General features: G+C 36.1%; 1 protein-coding gene across 1 annotated transcript; it reads left to right on the top strand.

The window, feature by feature from the left end:
• Positions 1 to 1,815: 1,815 nt before the first annotated feature.
• LOC131540817 (cytosolic phospholipase A2 gamma-like) lies at positions 1,816 to 22,319 on the top strand. The gene is made up of 14 exons (XM_058776075.1): positions 1,816 to 1,856; positions 5,084 to 5,195; positions 6,007 to 6,149; positions 6,234 to 6,435; positions 8,755 to 8,857; positions 8,942 to 9,082; positions 9,763 to 9,828; positions 9,963 to 10,007; positions 13,526 to 13,732; positions 14,047 to 14,169; positions 14,473 to 14,550; positions 14,627 to 14,781; positions 19,490 to 19,655; positions 19,742 to 22,319. The coding sequence occupies exons 1-14, from the start codon at positions 1,816 to 1,818 to the stop codon at positions 19,909 to 19,911; spliced, it is 1,752 nt and encodes a 583-aa protein (XP_058632058.1). The 3' UTR covers positions 19,912 to 22,319.
• Positions 22,320 to 22,523: the final 204 nt, after the last annotated feature.

Raw genomic sequence — 22,523 nt, 5'->3', positions numbered from 1 at the left:
AGTCTAAAGGAAGGAGTTGCATGTTTTTTTGCGGAGATGTTACTTGTATGTATGAACTTTACATTGCTTTGTTTGCTTTCTTTTGTTTTTGTACTTTTGTGTATTTACATTTTTGGCTGTGTGTAGCTGTATTAACCTGAATTGAATGTTTTCTATTTTGTATTTAATAAATTGATTTGAAATCCTTTTGACTACTGTACATTTTTGACAATACAGACATTAGTTATGTGGTGACTGCATCCATTTCAGATATATAATAACTGTTTTCCCCGAAGTCTCAAGTTATAGTAGCTGGAAAGTATTGATAGTGAAACAGATCTATTGTAGATCAACCCTGATCAAACATAACTGGACCAACTAATTAGGATCTGAAGGAGCGCTTGGTAATTACAGACAAGTGTGTTTGCTCAGGGTTGGAACTGAACTCTGCAGGAAGGTAGATCTCCAGGACCAGGGTAGATTAATAGTGCGGGCCATGTGTGGGCCTAGTGAGGGCTTCCTGGGGGCTAAGTGAGGTTTGCCCGTGCAGGGCCAGCACTAAGGGGCCAATGTTTTGCCAATGAGCAAATTCTCAGAAGCCCTGCGCAGGCCTGTTTGCAGGGTAATATTAGTCTGTTTCTTTCTTATTCCGAGGTCACCGTAGCCACCCGGATCCAGTCCGTATCCAGATCAGATCGTGGGTCAGCACCTAGAGACGACCTCTACAGCCCTGAACATCAGCGGAGACCAGGACACCTAGATGAACCCCAGAGACAGATCCCCAGTGAAGACCTCGTCACCTAGACAGCCATCGGGACAAGACCATGGGAACCAGATGAGTCCTCTGCACAATCTGACTTTGCTGCAGTTGGGATTGAACTGCTGGTTCGTCTGGTCAGAGGAGAACTGGCCCCCGACTGAGCCTGGTTTCTCCCAAGGTTTTTTTCTCCATTCTGTCACCGATGGAGTTTTGGTTCCTTGCCGCTGTCGCCTCTGGCTTGCTCAGTTGGGGACACTTCATTTCCAGCGATATCGTCGGCTTGATTGCACAGATACTATTTAAACTGAACTGAGCTGGACAATGACATCACTGAATTCAATAATGAAATGCCTTTAACTGAAAATTGAGTGTTTAATCTTGTCATTTTACATTATTGACACACTATTTTCCAATTTTGATATTGTGAAGTTGCTTTGACACAATTTGTATTGTTAAAAGCGCTATATAAATAAAGGTGACTTGACTTGACTTGACTTTATTCATATAACAAGGTTTAAATGGGCCATACAAATTATGGGAGTTCCTCAGGAGAAACAATCAAATGGGAGGGGGGCGGGAGATGGGTGTGAAATACGGGAGACTCCCCGGAAAAACATTGTGTTGACAGGTATGACATGCTGTGAATGCAGCATTAGCTCACGAGACCTGACATGGCACCACACAAGATTTCAAAATGAGAACGAGATGAGATTTTTACAGTATTTTTCAAATATCCTCAATGACAAAGTACATTTACTTTCTGAGTATGGGTTATCATATGCAGTAAAAGACAATGATATCCAAGCACTATAAAAGGTTTTGCCGCAAACTCAACTGACTGGCTTCTCACCTGTATGATTTCAGGCGTCTCGTCACACCTTTTGTACACTGAATTGTACATGAATTATGAGCTCCTAGAACTTCTGATTGAAGCTGTGTTTGACCTCCTAACTGAACTACTTTCTACAAATTCAGCATAGAATTAAAAACAGTATAAATAAAAATAAATAACAGTTTTTTCTTAGTCTTATTAAGTGCAAACAATAAATGCAACCATTAACAACAAGGCCGCAGTAATGGAGAGGAAGGTTGGGATGATTTCAAGGGCCCGACAAGGGTGAGGGGGCTCGGAACGCGAATTCTATCAAGGTGGACCCCAGAAAGATTTTAAAAGTAGCAAAGTGTCATGAATCCTGTCCATGGACTTCCATCCGCTTGCCATCAGAGGTCGCTCTTCCATTACATTGACTCTCTCATTACACAGACTGTTACATGTTACTCCGGACTACAGTTCCCATCATCCATTGCACTGATTACACACACACAGCTGCATCCAATTAGACACACTTTATAAGCCCTGGACTTCCTCTATCAGATCACCAAGTATTGTTATGTGTTTATCACTTTCCTAGTGGTAGCTGCTTTACGGAGCTATTCTGTGTTTCCCGTGTTAAAGTTTAGTTTAGTTTAGTTTAGTTTAGTTTAGTTTAGTTTAGTTTAGTTTAGTTTAGTTTAGTTTAGTTTAGTTTAGTTTAGTTTAGTTTAGCTTAGTTTAGCTTAGTTTAGTCTTGTTCTTTCCCGAAGTTTATAGCCTGCCTTGTATTTTTCTCTCGCCTTGTCGTTTGGACTGTTTGCCCCTGCCTGGACTATTACCATGTATTTGGATTATCTCTCTTTGTTTTGCCCCTGGATTATGTTCGCCGCCGATCAACCCCGTCTGTTCACTGGACTGATCTTGTGTTTTGCCTGTGCCATACCTGATTGCTGCCGTTTTGACCCTGCCTGTGTTTTTTGACCTCGTCTCTGTCTAAAAAAGCTTGCAAAAGGATCCGCACGTCTCTCGTCTCGTTCACCCTGTTACACAAAGTAGAATAATTTGATTAATTTGTACTGAAGTAAAAGTTAAATTACAGACTTAAAAATATACTCATGAGTCACGAAAGTACAAGTACCTGAAACAACTACTTAATTACAGTAATGGAGTAGTTGTAATTCGTTACCTCCATCACTGCTGTTTTGGTTGGCTTCATTAATATGTAACATTTTTCAGTTGAATTGTTTAGTATGTCCATAAGAAAAAGCTTTGCCACCCCTGTGCATAAAACGTGTGTGTATAAATTTGCTTCAATGTGATGACATAAAAAGTACAGTGTAATGCAAAATAAAGGCTGCACACATCACAATAGTGTGACCAGTGTAGTCAAATCAGGAAGAATGAACTGGTTCTTTTTAGTGAGTCAATACCATAAAGTGCTACTTACAGTATGTAGACTATTCATGAACATATGACTCTTATGAACTTATGATTATTTTTAGTCAAAACACAGAATAGGATGTCTGATATTTGAAACATTCATAATATTTGACAATATTTGAAACATTATAATATGTCTGCAGTGGCAAAATCTAAAACTATTGTATGTGTTTTATTTTATCCATTTCACAAAATTATAGCTTAATGTACATTACACAATAAAAATATTGTTCACAAGTTAGATTTACCTTTAATGTTTCTGTTTTCTTCACACGTCACATTTTATGTATCTCACTGACGTCTCTTTGGCAAACAATGTACTTTTTTTTTTTTGTTAAATGCTTTTATCCAAAGCAACTTACATTGCAGTCAAGGTTCACATTTTATCTCTTACGGCATTACCTGAAAATAAAGTTGAAATCTGTCGGTTGAAATCAAAACCAAACCCTGGCACATCATAAACGACAATGTATGCAATCATGGATAAAATCTTACATAATTTTACGCATGAAAGCCTACTTTCTTATGCAACAATATACTACATGTTCTGCTGGTAATGAGCATGAAGGCTTTCCCCTGTTCATCAGAACAACCTGTTTCCCACCACGGGAAAGGTGATGTGAAGCTATATAAATAATATACAAAGAAATATCACACTTTTCTTGGAATGATTGAGTCATGCATCATCCTCAGGGTGATGTCTAGACTTGCAGTGTAGTTTCAGAGCCCTATATAAGAGCATCTTCTGGCTGAAAGTCAGATAAGGACTGCTGTGTTGTTTTCAGTGTGGCATTGAAGACCCACGATTTACAGAAATAGTAAGTAAATGTTTTAAAGCTTTATATAAATCAGGGTTATGATGTTTCGTGTCATTATACATTGCATGCAACAACCTTATTAATGACCCGCACACTACCAAAAGTGCATAAAAATATACAATGATGGTGAAAAATGATTTAATTGATTCATATTTCAGTGTGACAAAGTTTTGCTCTTTTTTTTACATCACAATCTTTACAACGTTATTGAAATATACTGATGTTTTGATCCAATAGTTTTTGATCCAGAACATTTAGCAATCTGACTCGAAAAACTATAAAGATGCAAGACTGAATGATATCTGACGTAATCAGCTGTTTTTTGGCTGTATTTCAGCTGTATTTTTAAAAAATATATTTTATTTAAAAATGAATGAAATAATTGTAAATAAATATTTCAGATCATGTTTTTTACATTATTTAAATGTTAAACAGTTCAAAAGTGCTTACATTTTAAGCTGGAAGACATTTTTCACACGTTTCTACTTTGTTTACAATAGGTTTACTTTGATGCATGCATAACATTAATGTTTTTCACGTTTACTCTGTTGTTTCTTTGGTTTATCATAATTCTCTAAAAACAGAGTTTCCTGATTTGCTATATCCTCAAAAATATTCATTTTATATTATAGAAATTTACTTGACTCACTCTCTTGTTTTACAGATGAGTGCATTTAAACCCAAGGAAAGGTATGTAATCCTGCCCAGGGCCCGTATTCACAAAACATTGTATATTACCACTAAGAGTTCTCCTAAATAGCAGTAAAAGTTTTTAGCTAAGAGTTTTCTCTTAAAACCTATTCACAAAGCTGCTAAAATGTTTATATTCCGTGGCAGATTGCTGGTAACAGCCATTTTGGGATAGTTTGTGGTTTGGTCTTATAGTGATTTAGGAGTCCTCTTCACTACTCCTAACGTTTCACAGATTTAGGAGCTAGTTTTAGTGCTAAAACACTTTGTGAAATACTCTTAGAGCAAAAAATTAGGACTGACACGTCCACTATTTTTAAGATTTTCTCCTAAATCATTAAGTTATGAGCTACTTTTAGCCTTAAGATGTTTTGTGAATACGGGCCCAGATTTCTAGAATCATGAAAGCAGTAAAATAACACAATTACACTACAACAAACTGCTATATTCTGAGAAAAACTGTGCAAAATAAAGTTCAGATTTAATTTAATTGAAATCTAGAATATTTGATATCTAAATATATAAAATAAGACATGTTCAGTTGAGCACTGATCTGTCTGTCTGTCTCTGTGGCTTCCTCAGCGGTACGGTGAGATTCAAACCCCTACTGAATGGGAGCGAGCAGGAGTTTGTAGCCAGCAGGAGAAACACTGTTCTACAAACTCTGAAGAAGCTTCAGATTCAATGCAGTCGGGTAAAACATCCTATGTTATACTTCATATTTCCAACTGCTTATATTGAAATGGCATACAAATGATGTGTTGGGTGATGAACATCAGCTGTCAAGCAACAATTTCACTCTCTTCATTGTGAAAAAACGATGCCATTCCCAGGTAGCAAGCATTGGTGTGTTGTTAATAGCAATGAATAATGGTACAAGGCAATGTTGGTTCATCATCACTTTGAATTAATGTTGAAATTTCAACCAAAAATTGACTGTGTAAATTGATTCTACATTAAAACAACATTTAAAATAACTGAAATGTAATGTTAACAGTTAAATCAATGTTGCAATCAAATAGCTCAGTACAATCAAAATTTGAATTGTGGTATCTTTACATTCTGTTATTTGATCTAAAATCTATAAATGCTTAAGTAGCTTTCACACTTTCTACAACAAACATTTGTAAATGGAAAGTGGCCATTCAGGAGCAAGATTGGACATGCCTGAGTTACTGTTATAGTTATGTTAGTCATCGAATGTAACTGGAATGGGAACAGAAGCTTAACCCCATGTCAGGTGCTTATGCTGTCAACTATTGTGAAGAACGCAATGTGCTTGCTTATGCAAGCACTGAGTAATAGATACAAAACAGGAAGAACGTGTAATATTCTTGCCAAAGTAATAAATGGCAAGCACTACGTTGGCTGTATTCAGGGAAAAAAAATTAAACCTGCATACATTTTGTACTCAGAAGATGCACACGGATGCCCTCTGATGTTGTATTTATGATACATCTGATAGCATGTGGAAGCAGATGCTTTGAATGGTGTGTGTATTTCAGGATGAGGTGCCAAACATTGCATTACTGGGTTCTGGAGGAGGACAAAGAGCCATGGTGGGTTTGCTGGGATCCCTGGTTCAGCTTGATAAAGCAGGTCTTCTGGACTGCATCCTTTATCTGAGCGGAGTCTCTGGATCCACCTGGTACGAACCCTGAGAAACAACAAACACACAGAGATTGAATTGGGTTGAATGTCAAAAATGAGAGCAGTATGTTCTTCTCTGAAGGTGCATGGCCTCCTTATACAAAGAACCAGACTGGTCCACCAAACTAGAGACCGTGAAAGACAAAATCATCGAGAGAATCAGCGGACCAGGAGTCAGCTGGGGAGACAAACTGGCCAAACTAAAGAAATATTACAATGGGAAAGACTTCTTCAGCTTGACTGACATCTGGGCAGTGATGATCGTCACATCATTTGTGAAAGAGGTCTGTAAATATTCATAACCAGGGATGGATTTTACAGGTTTAATTTTTATTTATAATTTAGAAAATTATTAGGTGGTATGATTTACAGCCTGACATACACATTTGTATCATGAATATGCAAAAGAGTTGCACAGTTTCATAGGAGGACCCCAAAGTAATCGTCTTAATGTTTGAAGACATGCACTCTATAGAAAAGACAAGTTGTATTAATACAGAATATGACACAAAAATACCATATTGAATTAAACTTGATTAAATTAAATATGAATCTGAGATTGAAGTCTTATATCCACTAAAATATCACTTTAATGATTAATTAATAATATGTTTAAAATTAAGGAAAACAAATTAAATCAAGTACTGGCAATTCACTTTTCTTTTTTTTTTAATTGCGGTTTTCACAACAAAGTTTTTTTTTTTAATGAAATATTCAGATATTTTTTGTCTCAAAAAATCTAATTTTAAGATTAGATTCTTACCTAAAGCTACTATCACAGATTACATGATTGGCATCGTATTCAAGATTTCGCGTCATGCTGGTCACTGTACTTGACAAAACTCAAAATAAACAAGAAGTGTTGTTGATAATATAATTATACCGCAATCGCAGACACATTATCCAAACGGGATTAGAGGATCGCTGAGTTCGCCAAAAAACAGCTACTTTCCCCATAGTTTTTTTTAGTCAGTCAGTCAGTCATATTTATTTATAAAGCACATTTAAAAACAACAGCTGTTGGCCAAAGTGCTGTACAAAATTGAAACATATACCAAAATACAAGAGTAAACAAAACACAGCAACAGATAATACACTACAGTTACACCACTGAGCTTACTTGAGATCATATGCAACAGTAAATAAGTACGTTTTAAGAAGAGACTTAAAATCAGCGTATGTTGGAGCAGATCTTATATAAAATGGCAAATTGTTCCAAAGCTGTGGGGCAGCCACTGAAAAGGCATGGTCACCTTTCAATTTCAGGCGTGTCCTTGGAACAGTCAACTGAAGACTACTGGTTGATTGAAGTTCCCTGGAAGTATTACAGTAAAACAGGAGATCGGAGATATATGACGGAGCCAGTCCATGCAAACCTTTGTATACAAACAGCAATGTTTTAAAATGGATACGATATTTAACTGGGAGCCAGTGAAGAGAGATCAGCACTGGTGAAATATGTTCCCTCTTTCTTGTTCCAGTTAACAATCTAGCGGCAGCATTTTGAACAAGTTGAAGACGTGACAGTAGGGACTGTGAAACACCCAAGTACAATCCATTACAATAATCTAATCTGGATGAGATAAAAGCATGTATTACAGACTCCATGTCTCTTAATGTTAAGAATGACTTCATCTTTGCGATATTCTTTAGCTGATAAAAACAACTTCTAACCACAGCATTGATCTGTTTATCAAAAATCAAAGCAGAGTCAAAAGTAATGCCTAAGTTTCTGACATGTGAATGAAGATTACCAGATAGAGGCCCCATTATACTGGCCACAACCTCTGTAGAAGCAGGGGAGCCAAAGAGTAGGACCTCAGTCTTAGACTCATTTAACTGGAGGAAGTTGGCAGACATCCACTGTTTAACATCTCTCAGACAATCAAATAAACACTGTAGACTGGAGACATCCTTTGGGTGCAAGGGAACATAACACTGAGTATCATCTGCGTAACAATGGAGTTTTAAGGAGTTTATAAAAACACACTTGTTTGATAAAAATGATTCCCTTGAGTTTCCCAAACCTCCTGAGAGAAAACATGCAGCTGAATCAACATATTGTTTGATTTTGATGTATAGAGAAGGTTAATTTATCATTTTTACCGACTGTATCTTGCAGCTCAGTGGTCAGATGATGTTGATTCAGTGTTCCTGAATTTGAGTACTATTTCTTTTTCTAATCTTTTTTATTTGACTCACTAAAAAGAACTGGTTCATAACAGTAGTCATTTGTTTTGTGAATTAGGCTACACAGGTTGGGCTTTGTGGTTGAATATTTTGAGAGTAAACAAGTGTTAGAAATGTGCAGTACTTAACATTAAAAACTTTAAGTGGAAGAACTTTGATAGATTTACAATGTTATTTGTTATGGCAATGCAGCATTTCAGTCTGTAAAAGCGTCTTAAAGGACATATACCATAGGACAACATAATTTTAAATTGAGAAAGAATTGATCACAATTCTGAAATAATTAAAAGATGAGATCCTTATTAAGAGAACTTTGCTGAGAACATGTTGTTGGTGATTGAAAAAACAAAATGTCTTACAGTTGTCTCCTTACAATACAATAACATGATGCCGCAAAAATGTGTTTTCTATAGATCGATGAACACACACTCACAGAGCAGCGGAACAAGAACAATAAAGACCCATTTCCCATCTACACAGTGGTCGACAAGCAAAGCAAAGAGAGCAACGATGGAGGTCTGCATGTGATGTATGAAAGAAAGAAATAAAGTGTTACTGTGCTTGTGTCAATAGTTACATGGACATGTTTTCTGTCTGCAGACCAGTGGTTTGAAATCAATCCATATGAAGCAGGTTATTCCCTCACTGGAGCGTTTGTGGACACCTCCAGCTTTAGCAGCCAGTTTCACAAGGGCTCAAAGAAAAAACATCAGGGTGAATTTGACATGCTGTACCTGCAAGGTAAAAAAAAACTAACTGTCACATAGGAGTTTAATATTTGTAACACTTTATTTGTAATATCAACTTACACATTGATTGCACACTGTACTTCACTGATCTCTGAGTTAGTCTAAATATCAAATGTTTCTGTGATTTCTCTATTAGACGCTATTTCATAAAAAAAATAATTAGCCTGGCTGTTTATGTTATAGGGTGTTATTTTTATGCTTATTTTATTCTTTATATTATATGTTTGATTTAGTCAAAACTGACTTCATTACAAATAAAAATGTTTTTAAAAAAACAATAGTTGCTGCTGAACATTTTAAACACACCAATGGCATGATATTATGTGATTGTGTTATTTTTACTCATTATGACACATGAATGATCAAATAGAAATGAAAGTCCTGTTCAACAATTGATGACTCGGTCCAGACAACCCGATCTAACTGGAAAATGTAGCGTAACCTTTTGTGGCGATTTCATATGAAATAAATGAAGGGTGGACCATCATGCTTATTTTTTTTTTCTGAAAATGTAGGCCTAAGTTTTCATATGATTTATACAAATTAGCTGCCAATTAATAAAATAGTTACGAATTGCCGCGAGACACATCCTTGTGACTTCTTAAAAACTTGCAATTCAGTCATTACAAAATGTCCACAGTTCAAGTGTGTTGATATTGTGTTGTTCTGCAGCTCTTTGCGGCAGCGCTTTAGGAGATGAACAGCAGATTAAGGAAGAAATCTTGGAAAAGATACAAGGTGATTTTTTTTATTTTTTTTCTGAGGACTGAATTTTGCTTAAAGTCAACAGTTATTTATCATCCTTTTTTAATATATATATATTTTATATATTATTTATATTTATTTTTATTATTATTATTTTTTTTTTTCAGAATTCTTTGAAAAAAAAGACACAATACTTGAGGCCATGAGGAAAGGTAAAGCATTTCTTACTGCTTTTATTTAAGTATTTTAAATTGAGAACTGAAATATACTTAATGTAGGCCCCCTTTTTTTAAAATAGTATACTTAAAATATACCCTTCTTTCCCCTTTCACTCCGAAGTGTCTTTTTTTCTTCTTCAATACATCAATGCTATTGGTCACCCTTTGTGTTTGTCTGCCTGTTTCACAAATATTTAGCCAGTGAGAGGTATTAAAAAGAGCTTGTGATTAAATCTTGTTGGATCCGCTTCAACTCTCAGTAAAATCTCATAATTCACCCCCTCTATCTTGACTGAATGAACTGAGTTCCACAGCAGCTGAATGAAGTCTTGCAAGGGTAAATAAAGATCTTGTTGTTTGAATAAGTACAGCCAACGTTTTCTTTACGTGAGAAACACTATGTCTATAAAGGCTCATATTTTATGTATTTGAGCAGTGCGGGGACAGTATCTCGACAAACAGTATCTCTTCAGCGATTTCAACTCGTTTTTTTTTTTTTGTCTCGAGCAAGAGACTGTACGACATTCACGATACATGATTTGACTGACTTTTACGTAGAGAGGGTGTTAGTGCACCACATTAAAATAAATGATCATTCATGTTTTCATAACCACTAACCAAATTCAAAAACGAAACTAAAATTAAAATATCTTTGAGAGCAAGGGGGCCCCCACGCAGCTTGCGTATTCTGTGTATAGGGAGGATCGGCTCTGTATTTGAGGTCTGAGACATGTGGGACTGGAGAGAGAGGGCTAGCATTTGCCATCTAGTCATAGCCAATACACTTAAAGGGTTAGTTCACCCAAAAATGAAAATTAGCCTGGGATGTATTCACCCTCGAGGCATCCTAAGTGTATATGACTTTCTTCTTTCAGATGAATCCAATTGGAGTTATATTAAAAATTGTCCTGGCCCCTCCAAGCTGTCACAAACAGAGCCAAGAACCAAGAGTGAGAGGTGAATGTGACTTATTAAATGACAGAAAACAGATAATACGTGCACGTGGTGGGGGGTCTTGAAATGGGGATTGTATCTGTGTCCTTGAGAGGCAGAGAGAGTTCGGGGAGCAATGGAAGTAGTCGTAGGAGTTCGCTGGAGTAACCGTGGAGTTTCGCTGGAATAGCGGTGGAGTTTCGCTGGGGAGATCTGAGGAGCAATGAGCAGAGCGATTAGTGTAGAGAGGAGCCAGGTTTCTGTTCAGTGTGTGAACCGTAGACCGGACGATGAATGCCAGAGAGCGTGGGTGCTTTATGGGAGTGCTGATGAGGGTGAGCAGGTGCAGGTGATCAGAACTCAGGTGATTGCGATCTCGTGATTGCTGGTGACGACGGTGACAGTGACTCTCTGACACAAGCCTTACAATCTGGATAAGCGTGTGCTTTTTGACAACAGTCCAGAAGATGTGAAATAAAGTGTGCGCATCCATAATAAAATGTGCCTCACACGGCTCCAGGGGGTGAATAAAGGCCTCCTGTAGTGAATCCATGCGTTTTTGTAAGATAAATATCCATATTTCAAACATAATAAACACTTTTTTCTCACTTCCGGTATCTGTCGTATGCGGAAGCTGTTCCGGCGGATGACGTAGGATGTATGCGTCATGCGTGCGCCTCTGAGATATAAAGTTTCCTTACTTTAGCAAAGGAAAACCAGTCTCCTCTTGGCTTATATTGAAATCCTCTGACATTTTTCTTTACAAATCCTTGGTTTGTACTTCTAATTCTTGACCAGCATTTTGTTTTGTTCTCTCTCCGTGTTCGTCACTAATCACGCAACGCCGACGTCCTACGTCATGCCTGGACGCCTTTCACGTACGACAGTCAGCGGAAGTGAGAAAAAAAGTGTTTATTACGTTTGAAATATGGATATTTATCTTACAAAAACGCATGGAACCCCTAACCCTTTAAACAGCCTGTGCATACAATAGCATTTCATCTCTTTTATAAAATGAGATTTTGGCTAAATGAACTAAATGAAACTTTAAAAAAAAAAACATTACAGAATCAGATCACTGTGAAATCTTTAGATGTTATCATGCATAATGTAATACTCTGTATACATTCTGTGTACACACACACACACACACACACATATATATATATATATATATATATAGGATTAGGAGAGGAGAGCTCTGGTACAATTCCTTTCACTGCAACTGTAATTTTCACAATATTTTAGTATTTTTTCATTGCTGGCTTATTTTAGACCTTCATGAGACCAACATCTCTAGTCCTCAACAGTATCAAGTTTTTGCCAGCTAGGCGGATACATGTTGGATATGCTATAGTGACAGTATGGCTATAGTTTCTTATAATCTCGAAATAATACAAATAAATAGCTTATAAAACCAAACAGAATAGCTAAAATAAATATATATATATATATATATATATATATATATATATATATATTTTTTTTTTTTTTTTTTATTCAAACTATATTATTATGGTTATTAATAGTGACTAATAGGCTATTATTTTGTGTTATTTAATTTGCCATTAAGATGTGACCAAAAAAAAGGATTTTAGCACATGCCCCTCAAAAGGTCTGTGAACGGTCATGAATGCTATTTTATAGCACCCACCCTCTGGCCTCCGTTACACTATGTCAGTTAACACTGCATTATTGGGTGACTTTATTACCTGGAGATGATTTGAAAAACACACATAGATTTATGCATGTTCACGTTTTTTTTATTGAGCTTAGCTACAGCAATCGCTGGATGCCTTTGGCCCTGTTCCAAATGGCACTCTAAACCCTCACGCTTTTCCTCTGAGTCTGAACTTTTGTGACCTAATACTGCTTTGACTGTGGGGTAGAAGTCTGCTGTGGAGCTCACCTCAGTGCGGGCTCGGCAGAAGTGCGCATCGAGGGCAAATAGCGGCTGCAAAGGGGGCACTAGCGAGCACACTTCTGAATGCTAAAATGACAAATGGGACACCCTAAAGTCTCGTGGACTTAACGGACATGCACATGAGACGGCCATTATAAGTCCGCAAGACCACAAGTGCACATGAAGTGTGCCATTTGGGACAGTCTCTTTGTCCATATTAGGATTTCCTGGCACGTCATAAGTTATTACTTCTATGAGTATGGTTTGATCTTTCTGCCCGAGAGCGCCCTCTGGCTTCGAGTATGAATGAAACATACACTGCACGAGAGTGTTTAACAGTTTGTAATGTTCACATCGCCTCATTTAGGATACAAACAAAATGTCATACAATGTCAAAACAAAGTATCTTTTCACTTTGAATTTAAATATAGATTTATTGACGCTGGTCGCTGAAAGCCTCTAGGTAAACACACTTGCCTGAAAAAAGTGCGGGGGACAAATTTTTACATTAATTTAAAAGTGGGGGGACACGTCCCCCATGTGTCCCGCGTATTGTACGCCCATGGCCTAATTGCTTCTGGTTGCGGTAAAACTGATATCGAAACATCATAAATTTGACAGTGGAAAAAGTGATTTTTTGCAGTGTGTTCATCTTTATTCAATATCTATTCAACAGAACAGCCTCAGAAGGAACATGAAGAGGTTAAAAAAGAGATGGAATCAGTCTCCGTCCATGGTGGGTTTGCTTCAGATGATGTTCCAATCTCCCCACCCGTAGATGGATGTTACCAGGTGCTCATGGATCTTGTGGACATGAATCTCACTGTTTTGAAAGGCGAAGATACTTCTCATCTTGATGAGTCCATCAGAAGAAATTTGAACGGTAAACCATTAGGCCTATACATCACAGTAAGAGCCTGCTGTTTAATGACACAGATTTGCGAAGAATACCTTTTATTTTCTGACATATGAAATTCTGTCTAAAACAAAATTTACATTATATTTTCATTTAAATATTGTAATTTTTAAATTGCTTTGAATAAAAAATATATCAGCTAAATATATACATATAAAATGTACAATTATGAAAAGTAATTTATGAAAATAAGAAATATGGATAAGGTAACATAAAAAAATTATTTGTAATAATAACGCAATCATGTCTACCCATATTTGTCATGTCGCATTTTCTTACAGACCTCTCTGGAGGCACAAATCACAGTATTGGTTCAACTGAAAAACTGGAAACTGCTGATATAATGAATTTAACCATGGATGTGTGCAACAATTTGAGGGGTCGGATCAAATTTTGGCTATTTGGTAAGTTGAACTGTCTCTAATTTCCAAAAAAAAGGCCTACATTTAAGATTTATGTATTTGAATTGCATAGAACATTTCCATCCATCTGGATTACATACATACACACACAATAACCAGATTTATATATTTGTCATCATTTAAAACACAAACAAACAAACAAACAAAAAAAAACACTGGTCTGAAAATCCTGTAATGAAACTGTCAGGTCAAGAAGTCTACAGCCAAAATGGTTCTTGATAAGAAACTAAGAATCGTTTAAAGAATTGAGGAACTTTAGAAAATGTAAGTATAACTGTTTTACAGATGCTTGGATTGGTATGTTTGAATGCGTGACTCAGTGGATCTGGGGCAGGAAATATAACTTCCTCCACAACATGACAGGTGAGAACAGACCAGCTAAAAATTTGCAATTCAATGAGAATAATAAACAGACTCATTTCACACTGTGATCGATTAGATGGAGCAGTGCCTCCTGCTCTTCTGGAAAGTGAGACGAGAGACTATATAGACGCCGGACTGTCGAACAACTCACCCTACTTCTCAGTGCTGAGAAAAGAAAGAGACATTGACCTCATCATTTCCCTGGATTTCAGTGCCGGCGATCCTTTCATGGTAGGCCTGGCTTTTATACACATAGAGTTCTCGTCAAATTCGCAAAATGCTAATTTTATTGCTACAGTAACAAAATGTAAAGAATAATAGACCCATCTTCCAAACTGTGTCAGACCACCAGTGTTGTCAAATCATTTTCAGGTAACATCTCTAGAGGCAGGTAATTTGTTGCTAAAAGTTGTTAAAGGATGTCGCGAAATCATTGGATGTTAATGTCATTATGTAAACATGACGCAAAGTGCCTAGAATGCACACTGGAATTACTCAAACTTTCTGTATTTTTCACCAGCATTTTTACCTGCATTTAATTTACAGCTTGCATTTTGATAAACGGATAGATAAGATGGATAAGTTTAATTTTTGTTTTGTGGATAAAACCAACAGTGGAAGAATAAAGTTTCACTGTTGATCACAGTGGACCAACAGTAAATAATTAACAATCATAGGTACAAACCAAAAATTAAGATGCATCATTAATAAACAATTATTAAACAAGTGCAACCCACAACTTAATTCATATGTGAAGTGCGTACTGCACCTCTCCCAACGTCCAACGTTACCAGCCAATATGCCGCTTGGCTGGCTAGTTGTTTCAATATTTTTTTCTTCCTTGCGTGGTTAGAAGGAAGAAAAAGAAGAAGAAGAAGAGAGAAAGAAAAAAAAACACATGCCTTTTATCACTTTGCCACTTTTTAAAGGTTGTCAAATATTTTATATATATATATATAATCTCTACATTTGCTGCTAGTTGCTCGAAAAACAAGTTGCTAGGGTAGTGCAACAAAAATGGCTAAATCGGCAACACTGCAAGCTACCTGGACATTCCAGCATGTCCCGCTAAAATTCAAACCATATTTCCGTGGCCTACAGCTACAGCGTAAATGCGTAAAACGTGCACAGATAAATTCAAATTAAACCTTGCAGCTTGTGACCATACATTGATGTCCTAACGGCTCTGGAACATATATATATATATATATATATATATATATATATATATATATATATACGTAGATCCTTACGTATCGCATCCCATAGAAACAGTCGTTAATGAGGCATCTATGTATATATATCTTTGTGCCAGAGCAGGTTGACGTGTCACGCGCCGGATGTTGTGACAGTCAGACATTGAGGTTTATCAGAGATAAAAAAAAGATATAAATACTGTTCAGTTTCCCCGCACAAACCGATCGTTTCGTGTCTTAGGACATCAATGTATTGTAACGAGCTGCAAGGTTTAATTTGAATTTGTCTGTGCATGTTTTTTTTTCTCTCAAAGATTCTGTGCCCATTGACTTGCATTATAGGACTGACAGACTGCAACGGTTTGAGTTAAAAATCTTCATTTGTGTTCTACTGAAGAAACAAAGTCACCTACATCTTGGATGCCCTGGAGGTAAGCAGATAAACATCAAATTTTAATTTTTGGGTGAATCATCCCTTTAAACAACAATATAATGTCCGTACACATTACATCAACAACCTACAGAGGGCTCCAGTGGCCCGACAATCGTCTACATGTCACCGTGCGATCTAATCCTCGTTCGGCTAAACAACATTTAATTCAAATGTCCACTTAATCTTTAATATTTGGCCATTTCTTTATGACAGAAATGCCACAACAATTGTAAATTATTAAATGGGGACATCAAAAGATGCCATTTTTCAGAGTTCTTCATTACGTTCAGCAGTTTCACTGAAATAATCTGTTCAGTTTACCCTAAAGGCGGCGCAAATTAAATGAGCATTCATGATCAGGCCTTTTGATGAGCGCCGTCTCATATTTTGATTTAGAAGCATTCTTCATAAACTTCATAAACCTTTCTACTCACCGCGGAAGTTTTCCTTTTTTTGTTCTCGCGAATGTGTACATCCTTCCAGATGTGTGTGAGCACAGCACTGTAACAGCTGAAATGGAGCAAAGATACCCAGAATCTCATTCTTAGCAATTTTAACAAAGTAAATCTTTCCCGTGAACTGCCAAAATACAGACAGCATGTTACATGTCCCAGCAGAGACAGTAATATATTGGATCACTGTTACACCACAATAAAGGATGCTTATCACTCTGTCCCACAGGCAGATTTGGGGCTCTCTGATCACTGTTTGGTTCATCTTATACCAACTTACAGGCAGAAACTGAAATCAGCTAAACCTGTTAAAAGATGGACTAATGAAGCAGAGCGGATTTACAAGCCTGCTTCGACTGCACTGATTGGAGTGTTATTGAAGCTGCAGCCACCGATCTGGACGAGCGCACAGAGACTGAAACTTCATATATTAGTTTCTTTGAGGATATGTGCATCAACCTCAGGACATTCTTATCATTCAATTATAATAAACCGTGGTTTACTAGGAAACCCAAACAGCTTTGTTATGCCAAAGAGGATGCTTACAGAAGTGTGGATAAATTCTTGTATAACCAGGCCAGGATCAGACTAACAAAGGAGATCGGTGTGGCTAAAAAAAAGCTACTCTGAAAAGCTGAAAAAAAACTGTTTTTAACCACGACCCGGCATCAGTATGGACTGGTCTGAGGAACATCACCATGTACAAGACACCACCCCCACATTCAACTGCTGATGTCACATGGACTGTTTTACCAATGTTATTACCAAGGTTATTATAGTTTTGAATTTTTAAATTCATTTTATTTTAATATCGTTTTAAAATTTGCTATAAAATTCAGTTTATTTTTTATTCGTTTCATGAATATTTTTGTTAGTTTTAGTTTAGTTTTTATTTTGTGAATACATTTTTATTTAGTTTCAGTTTTAGTTTCAGTTTTGATTAAAGTTTAGCAGAATTAACAGATCACTTCCAGAGCAAAGGCCAAAGAAAGACGCAGAATTTAACCTTATAGTGAGGCAAACGTTTAGCGACACAAAATTAATGCATGCTGAGATTGATTAGATGGTAAAAGTATACAAATATACACCAAAGGAAACAGTCAAGACTAATCTACACAAGTTGCACTTAATGTCATAACTAATGATGTGAGTTGAGATATTTAATATGAAAATAAATGTAGCCTAATTTGGTTGTATTTGATGTCTTTTTTCTTATTTAACCATAATCATGATATTGTAACTGTGGTGTCTTGCTCACTTTTCCGTGAACAGCCTCGCATAATTCATAACTGGAACTAATGAAATTCAATAATAACGGCGATCGCATTTAACAGTAAAGGCTCATATTTGAATATGATTTAATTTATGAAGAATTGTAAGCGTGTGTATGATGTGATTTAACCTATGCACATTTGTTCAAAAGCCAGAGTGATCACAAGATGCTAGGCAAAAGTTAGGCTATTGTTTACCAGAAAGGATGCACGTTATCATCATTTTTTTTTTTCTGTTAATTATCATGTTGCGCTGGCAGTCTGTTTTTCTTCAAAGCACCAACTTAGGGGTGAGAGATTACGAAAACGATTATTTATTTTTGATAATTATTATTTTATTTCAGTTAGTTCTTCAATAACTGTTGTTAGTTTCGTTTCATTTAAGTTTTTCAATTATTTTGACATTTTTATTTTATTTCAGTTTACGAAATAGTTTTTTCATCAATCATTTTCGTCTTAGTTTTAGTCTTCGTTTACGAAAATAACCTTGGTTCTTACTTTTCTTTGCTTTGATCGTGGTAGTACCCTTGCTGTCTATGGCAGGGTCAGAGAGCTATCAAATCTCATCAAAAATATCTTAATTTGTGTTCCGAAGATGAATGAAGGTCTTATGGGTTTAGAACAACATGAGGGTGAGTAATTAATGACAGAATTTTCATTTTTGGGTGAACTATCCCTTTAAGGTCTGTGTACAGGATGTGAACCGGGTCTTCAAAATACAGAAGACTAGGAAAGTTTCAGGCCCTGATGGTGCTTCACCTGCCAGTTTAAAAGTCTGTGCTGACCAACTGGCTCCCATCTTCACACAGATCTTCAACAGATCACTGGAGCTGTGTGAAGTTCCCTGCTGCTTCAAACGCTCCACTGTCATCCCGGTCCCCAAAAAAAACAAAATCTGTTTTTTGTCATGAAGTCATTTGAGAGACTGGTGTTGGCCTGTCTGAAAGACATCACTGGACCCTTGCTGAAACAATTTCAGTTTGCATACAGAACAAACAGGTCCGTGGATGGTGCAGTCAACATGGGACTCTCTCCACCCTCAATACAGGGCACCTCAGCAAAAGTGGCCGCAGCAAAAATGGCTGCCTACTGCTCTGGGTGTGTGTTCTCGGTGTGTGTGTGCACTTAGGATAGGATACATGCAGAGCACTAATTCAGAGTATGGGTTACCATACTTGGCCACATGTCACGTCACTTTAACTTGGACTTGCTTGTAAGGATCTTGTTTGTAAACTTCAGTTCGGACCTTCAAAACCATCATGCCTGACATTCTCTCAGACAAACTGACCCAGCTCTCTATGCCCACCCTAATCTTTGAGATCCATCTATTCATAATGAAGATAATTGAGGAATTCATACAACTATTACAAACATTCACTGATGCTTATTAAGAAAGAATTATGATTGGGGGTGAAAACTTTTGAACAGGATGATTGTTTCTATTTTGTCTAGGAAACATGCAAATTTCTCATCTAGCTTCTGAAGGGCAGTACGTTAGATCTATAAACAAAATAAGAGCAATTTACACCGATAATCCTGTTCAAAAGCTTGCTGGTAATGAAGCCTGTGATGTTTTTTTCACTGCAGACAGTGAAGGATGCTGCTGATACATGCAAGAAACTAAACATCCCTTTCCCTGAAGTCAACATTCCCAGTGAAGACAAGGACAAACCGAAGGACTTCTATGTGTTCAGAGGCAAAAATGCTCCAACTGTGATTCACATCCCTCTGTTTAATGTGGTCAACTGTGGAGGCAAGTTTAGATTTAAAAGTTTTCCTGATTCAATCGGAAATATCACTGAAATAAATTCTAATGTAAATCTGTAACTGTTTCTGCAGATAAAATTCAGACCTGGCAGGATAAGTATCGCACCTTTAACAGTTCTTACAGCGCTGAGATGATCACTGATCTTATGGAAGTCGCTGGAAAAAACATCTCAAACAACAAAAAGAAACTGCTGGAGGAGATTCGGGTGGCCGTTGGAAAAAAGGATCCAGGCGCTTTATAATTAACCTCAATGACAAATGAGAATCTGAATATAGAATAAACTGATCTGAATATCAGTCATTTCACAGTAAACAGTGTTTAATTTTTTGTCTTAATAATTGTTTAATCATTTGATAGCAAAAGGCACAAATGCTTATTATGGTCCTGAAAGCTGATTGATCAATTGTGCTAAAACACACAGCTGCCTTATATATTTTTACTTTAGTATTTTGGACACAGATTATTTGAAATGGATGGTCGTTTTAATTTCAAAAGGGTTATGGTCAGTGTTGGGAAAGTTACGTTTAAAAGTAATGCATTAGAATATTGCGTTACACCACATAATAGTAACTAATTGTGTTACTTTTTATAGAAAGCAATGCATTATGTTACTTTTGCATTACTTTTTGTCACCTGAGCTGGGCTTGCGTATTTAAAAAAAAAAAAAAAAATTGGCAACTGTAAAGGCCCTTTCACCCCAAAAGTGAAATGAATAAGACTCAAGCTGAAGAAAATGCCTCTGCCTCTGCACTTGCTCCCGATTTTTCTCAAAATGGGGACAGAAGAGGTGTCAGTGAATAAATAGGAAAACAAAGTAACTTTCATTACTTATTTTAAAAAGTAACTTGATATTTTCTTGTAAATTTAAAACGAATGCGTTACTTTACTAGTTACTTAGAAAAAAATAATCTGATTATGCAACTCGCGTTATTTGTAATGTGTAACAGCAGAGTGACGGTCTCTCTCTCTCTCTATTCAGTTTATTTGTACATAAATCTCATTCTTGTTTTTATTTTGTATGACAAATATGGATTCAAATGACAAGTCACTGCTGAACTGAATGTTTTTAGTTTTATTGATGTTATTCTTGTTAATAATGTTCTACGGCTCTAGTATATTCAACAAATAGTCATAAAATCACTGTGCATTCATAAATTAATTGTAATAAAAAAATTTTTAAAACTTGACAAAGTAATTTAGTGTTCAGTTCACTCATGAGACATGTCACCAAACTCCATAAAATGTTATTTAATAATATCATACATAATTGCAGCTTTTTTTATTAGTCAGAATTGTGGGATATAAATTTGAGAGAAAAAAGTATAATTGTGACGTTTTTTTATTTTTTATTCAGTGGCAAAAATAAGCTTCCATAATAGACTGAGCTATGAACATTGCCAGAGATTTGATAATAATAACAATAATTAAACATTCAATTCTCTGAACATTAAAAAAGCTTCCTCTTCTGCATTTCATTTTATAAAGCATGTATTGTACTATTGTTGGCCCTTGCAGACTTATTCCTCATTTGTAATTTGCTTTTGATAAAAGTGCTAAATGTTTTTGTTTTACTATATAAACATGGATGCCACTGATGACGGCGCCTCTCTAGAAAAATCAGCACGACTAGCTCAAGCTGTTTTTGTTAACTAGAAGATCTGGACAGAACACTCAAAACCCTATGACGCTTGGAGCTGGATTGATTTATTTTCTTTGGGTTTGAAGGTTCTTTTTTTTTTTTTGGTCATTTATTTTATCAGCTTGGTTTGGGAGCTGAATTCTTAACATATGTCAGCTAGTTACCATACCTGCCATTAACGTATTTCTGATAATTTAAAATAAAACCTGTATGAAAAGATAAATTATGCTGTAAAATTTCCCATCAGAACATAATGAGGTAACACTTTATTTTGATGGTCCCTTTTGAACATTTTGTTGACACTAAGTAATGTTGCATCTACATGTCAACAAACTCTCATGAGAGTATTAGTAGACTGTCTGCTTCATATCTACTAACTCCTTATTGTGTTGGTCTCCCAACAGATATTCTACTGACTATAAGTAACTTTGCAAGAATGTGTCAACTTAATCTAACCCTAACCCTACCAGTCAACTAATACACTACTAACACTCTAATGAGAGTCAGTACAAATGTAGGTGCAACATTACTTATAGTCAATAGAATGTGTTAAAGGGACCATCAAAATAAAGTGAAACCCATAATGATACATTGAAATGAATGATTCTCAGCAGAGCCAAATCTAAGTAAATCAGTATGCATATAAAATATCAATATGAATGTACCAGCAAGTAAAATATTATATAGAAAATATTTAATCTCAGAAGATGATTATATGATAGGCCTTAAGTTATGTGGATATGTGAATAAGTATACAGGTGTTTCTTATTATTGGCACATTTAGCCCTATGGACCTATTCCTTATTTTCATTTCTTACACTGCCACTGTTTTATTATTATTATTATTATTATTATTATTATTATTTGTTTAAACATATGTAAACATTTATCAGATTTCCTGAAAATCGCGAAGGTTTCCATATTACAGTAACTCATGTATTGTTTTGACAGCATTCTGTGGTGAAATGCATCCATTTCTCAAAATTACAGCTTGATTGAAAATACCCAATAAAAATATTGTTCACAAGTTTTACCTTGATTTTTCTGACTTCCTCACATCATCACTCTTCACTGACACTGATGTCTCCTTGGTAAACAAGTACTTTTACATTTTCACATATTCATAGCATTTTCACAAACAGATTTAGAATTAGGGGTGAATTAGGGGTGAGACACTCATTGAAACATGGGGAAAAAATGCCACCAAAATGAAT

Source organism: Onychostoma macrolepis, chromosome 05 (genome assembly GCF_012432095.1).
Source record: "Onychostoma macrolepis isolate SWU-2019 chromosome 05, ASM1243209v1, whole genome shotgun sequence".
In the NCBI taxonomy this organism is placed as follows: Eukaryota; Metazoa; Chordata; class Actinopteri; order Cypriniformes; family Cyprinidae; genus Onychostoma; species Onychostoma macrolepis.
The sequence above is the reverse complement of the archived record's forward strand: the minus strand, read 5'-3'. Positions and strand labels throughout refer to the sequence as shown.

Bases quoted from the DNA above. Each gene is read 5' to 3' on its own strand.
- LOC131540817 (XM_058776075.1), top strand. From the start codon at position 1,816: ATGGAGAGGAAGGTTGGGATGATTTCAAGGGCCCGACAAGG. The intron at 8,858-8,941 runs GTCTGCATGTGA...TTCTGTCTGCAG, and splicing joins CAAAGAGAGCAACGATGGAG to ACCAGTGGTTTGAAATCAAT. The intron at 14,782-19,489 runs GTAGGCCTGGCT...TTTTCACTGCAG, and splicing joins GTGCCGGCGATCCTTTCATG to ACAGTGAAGGATGCTGCTGA.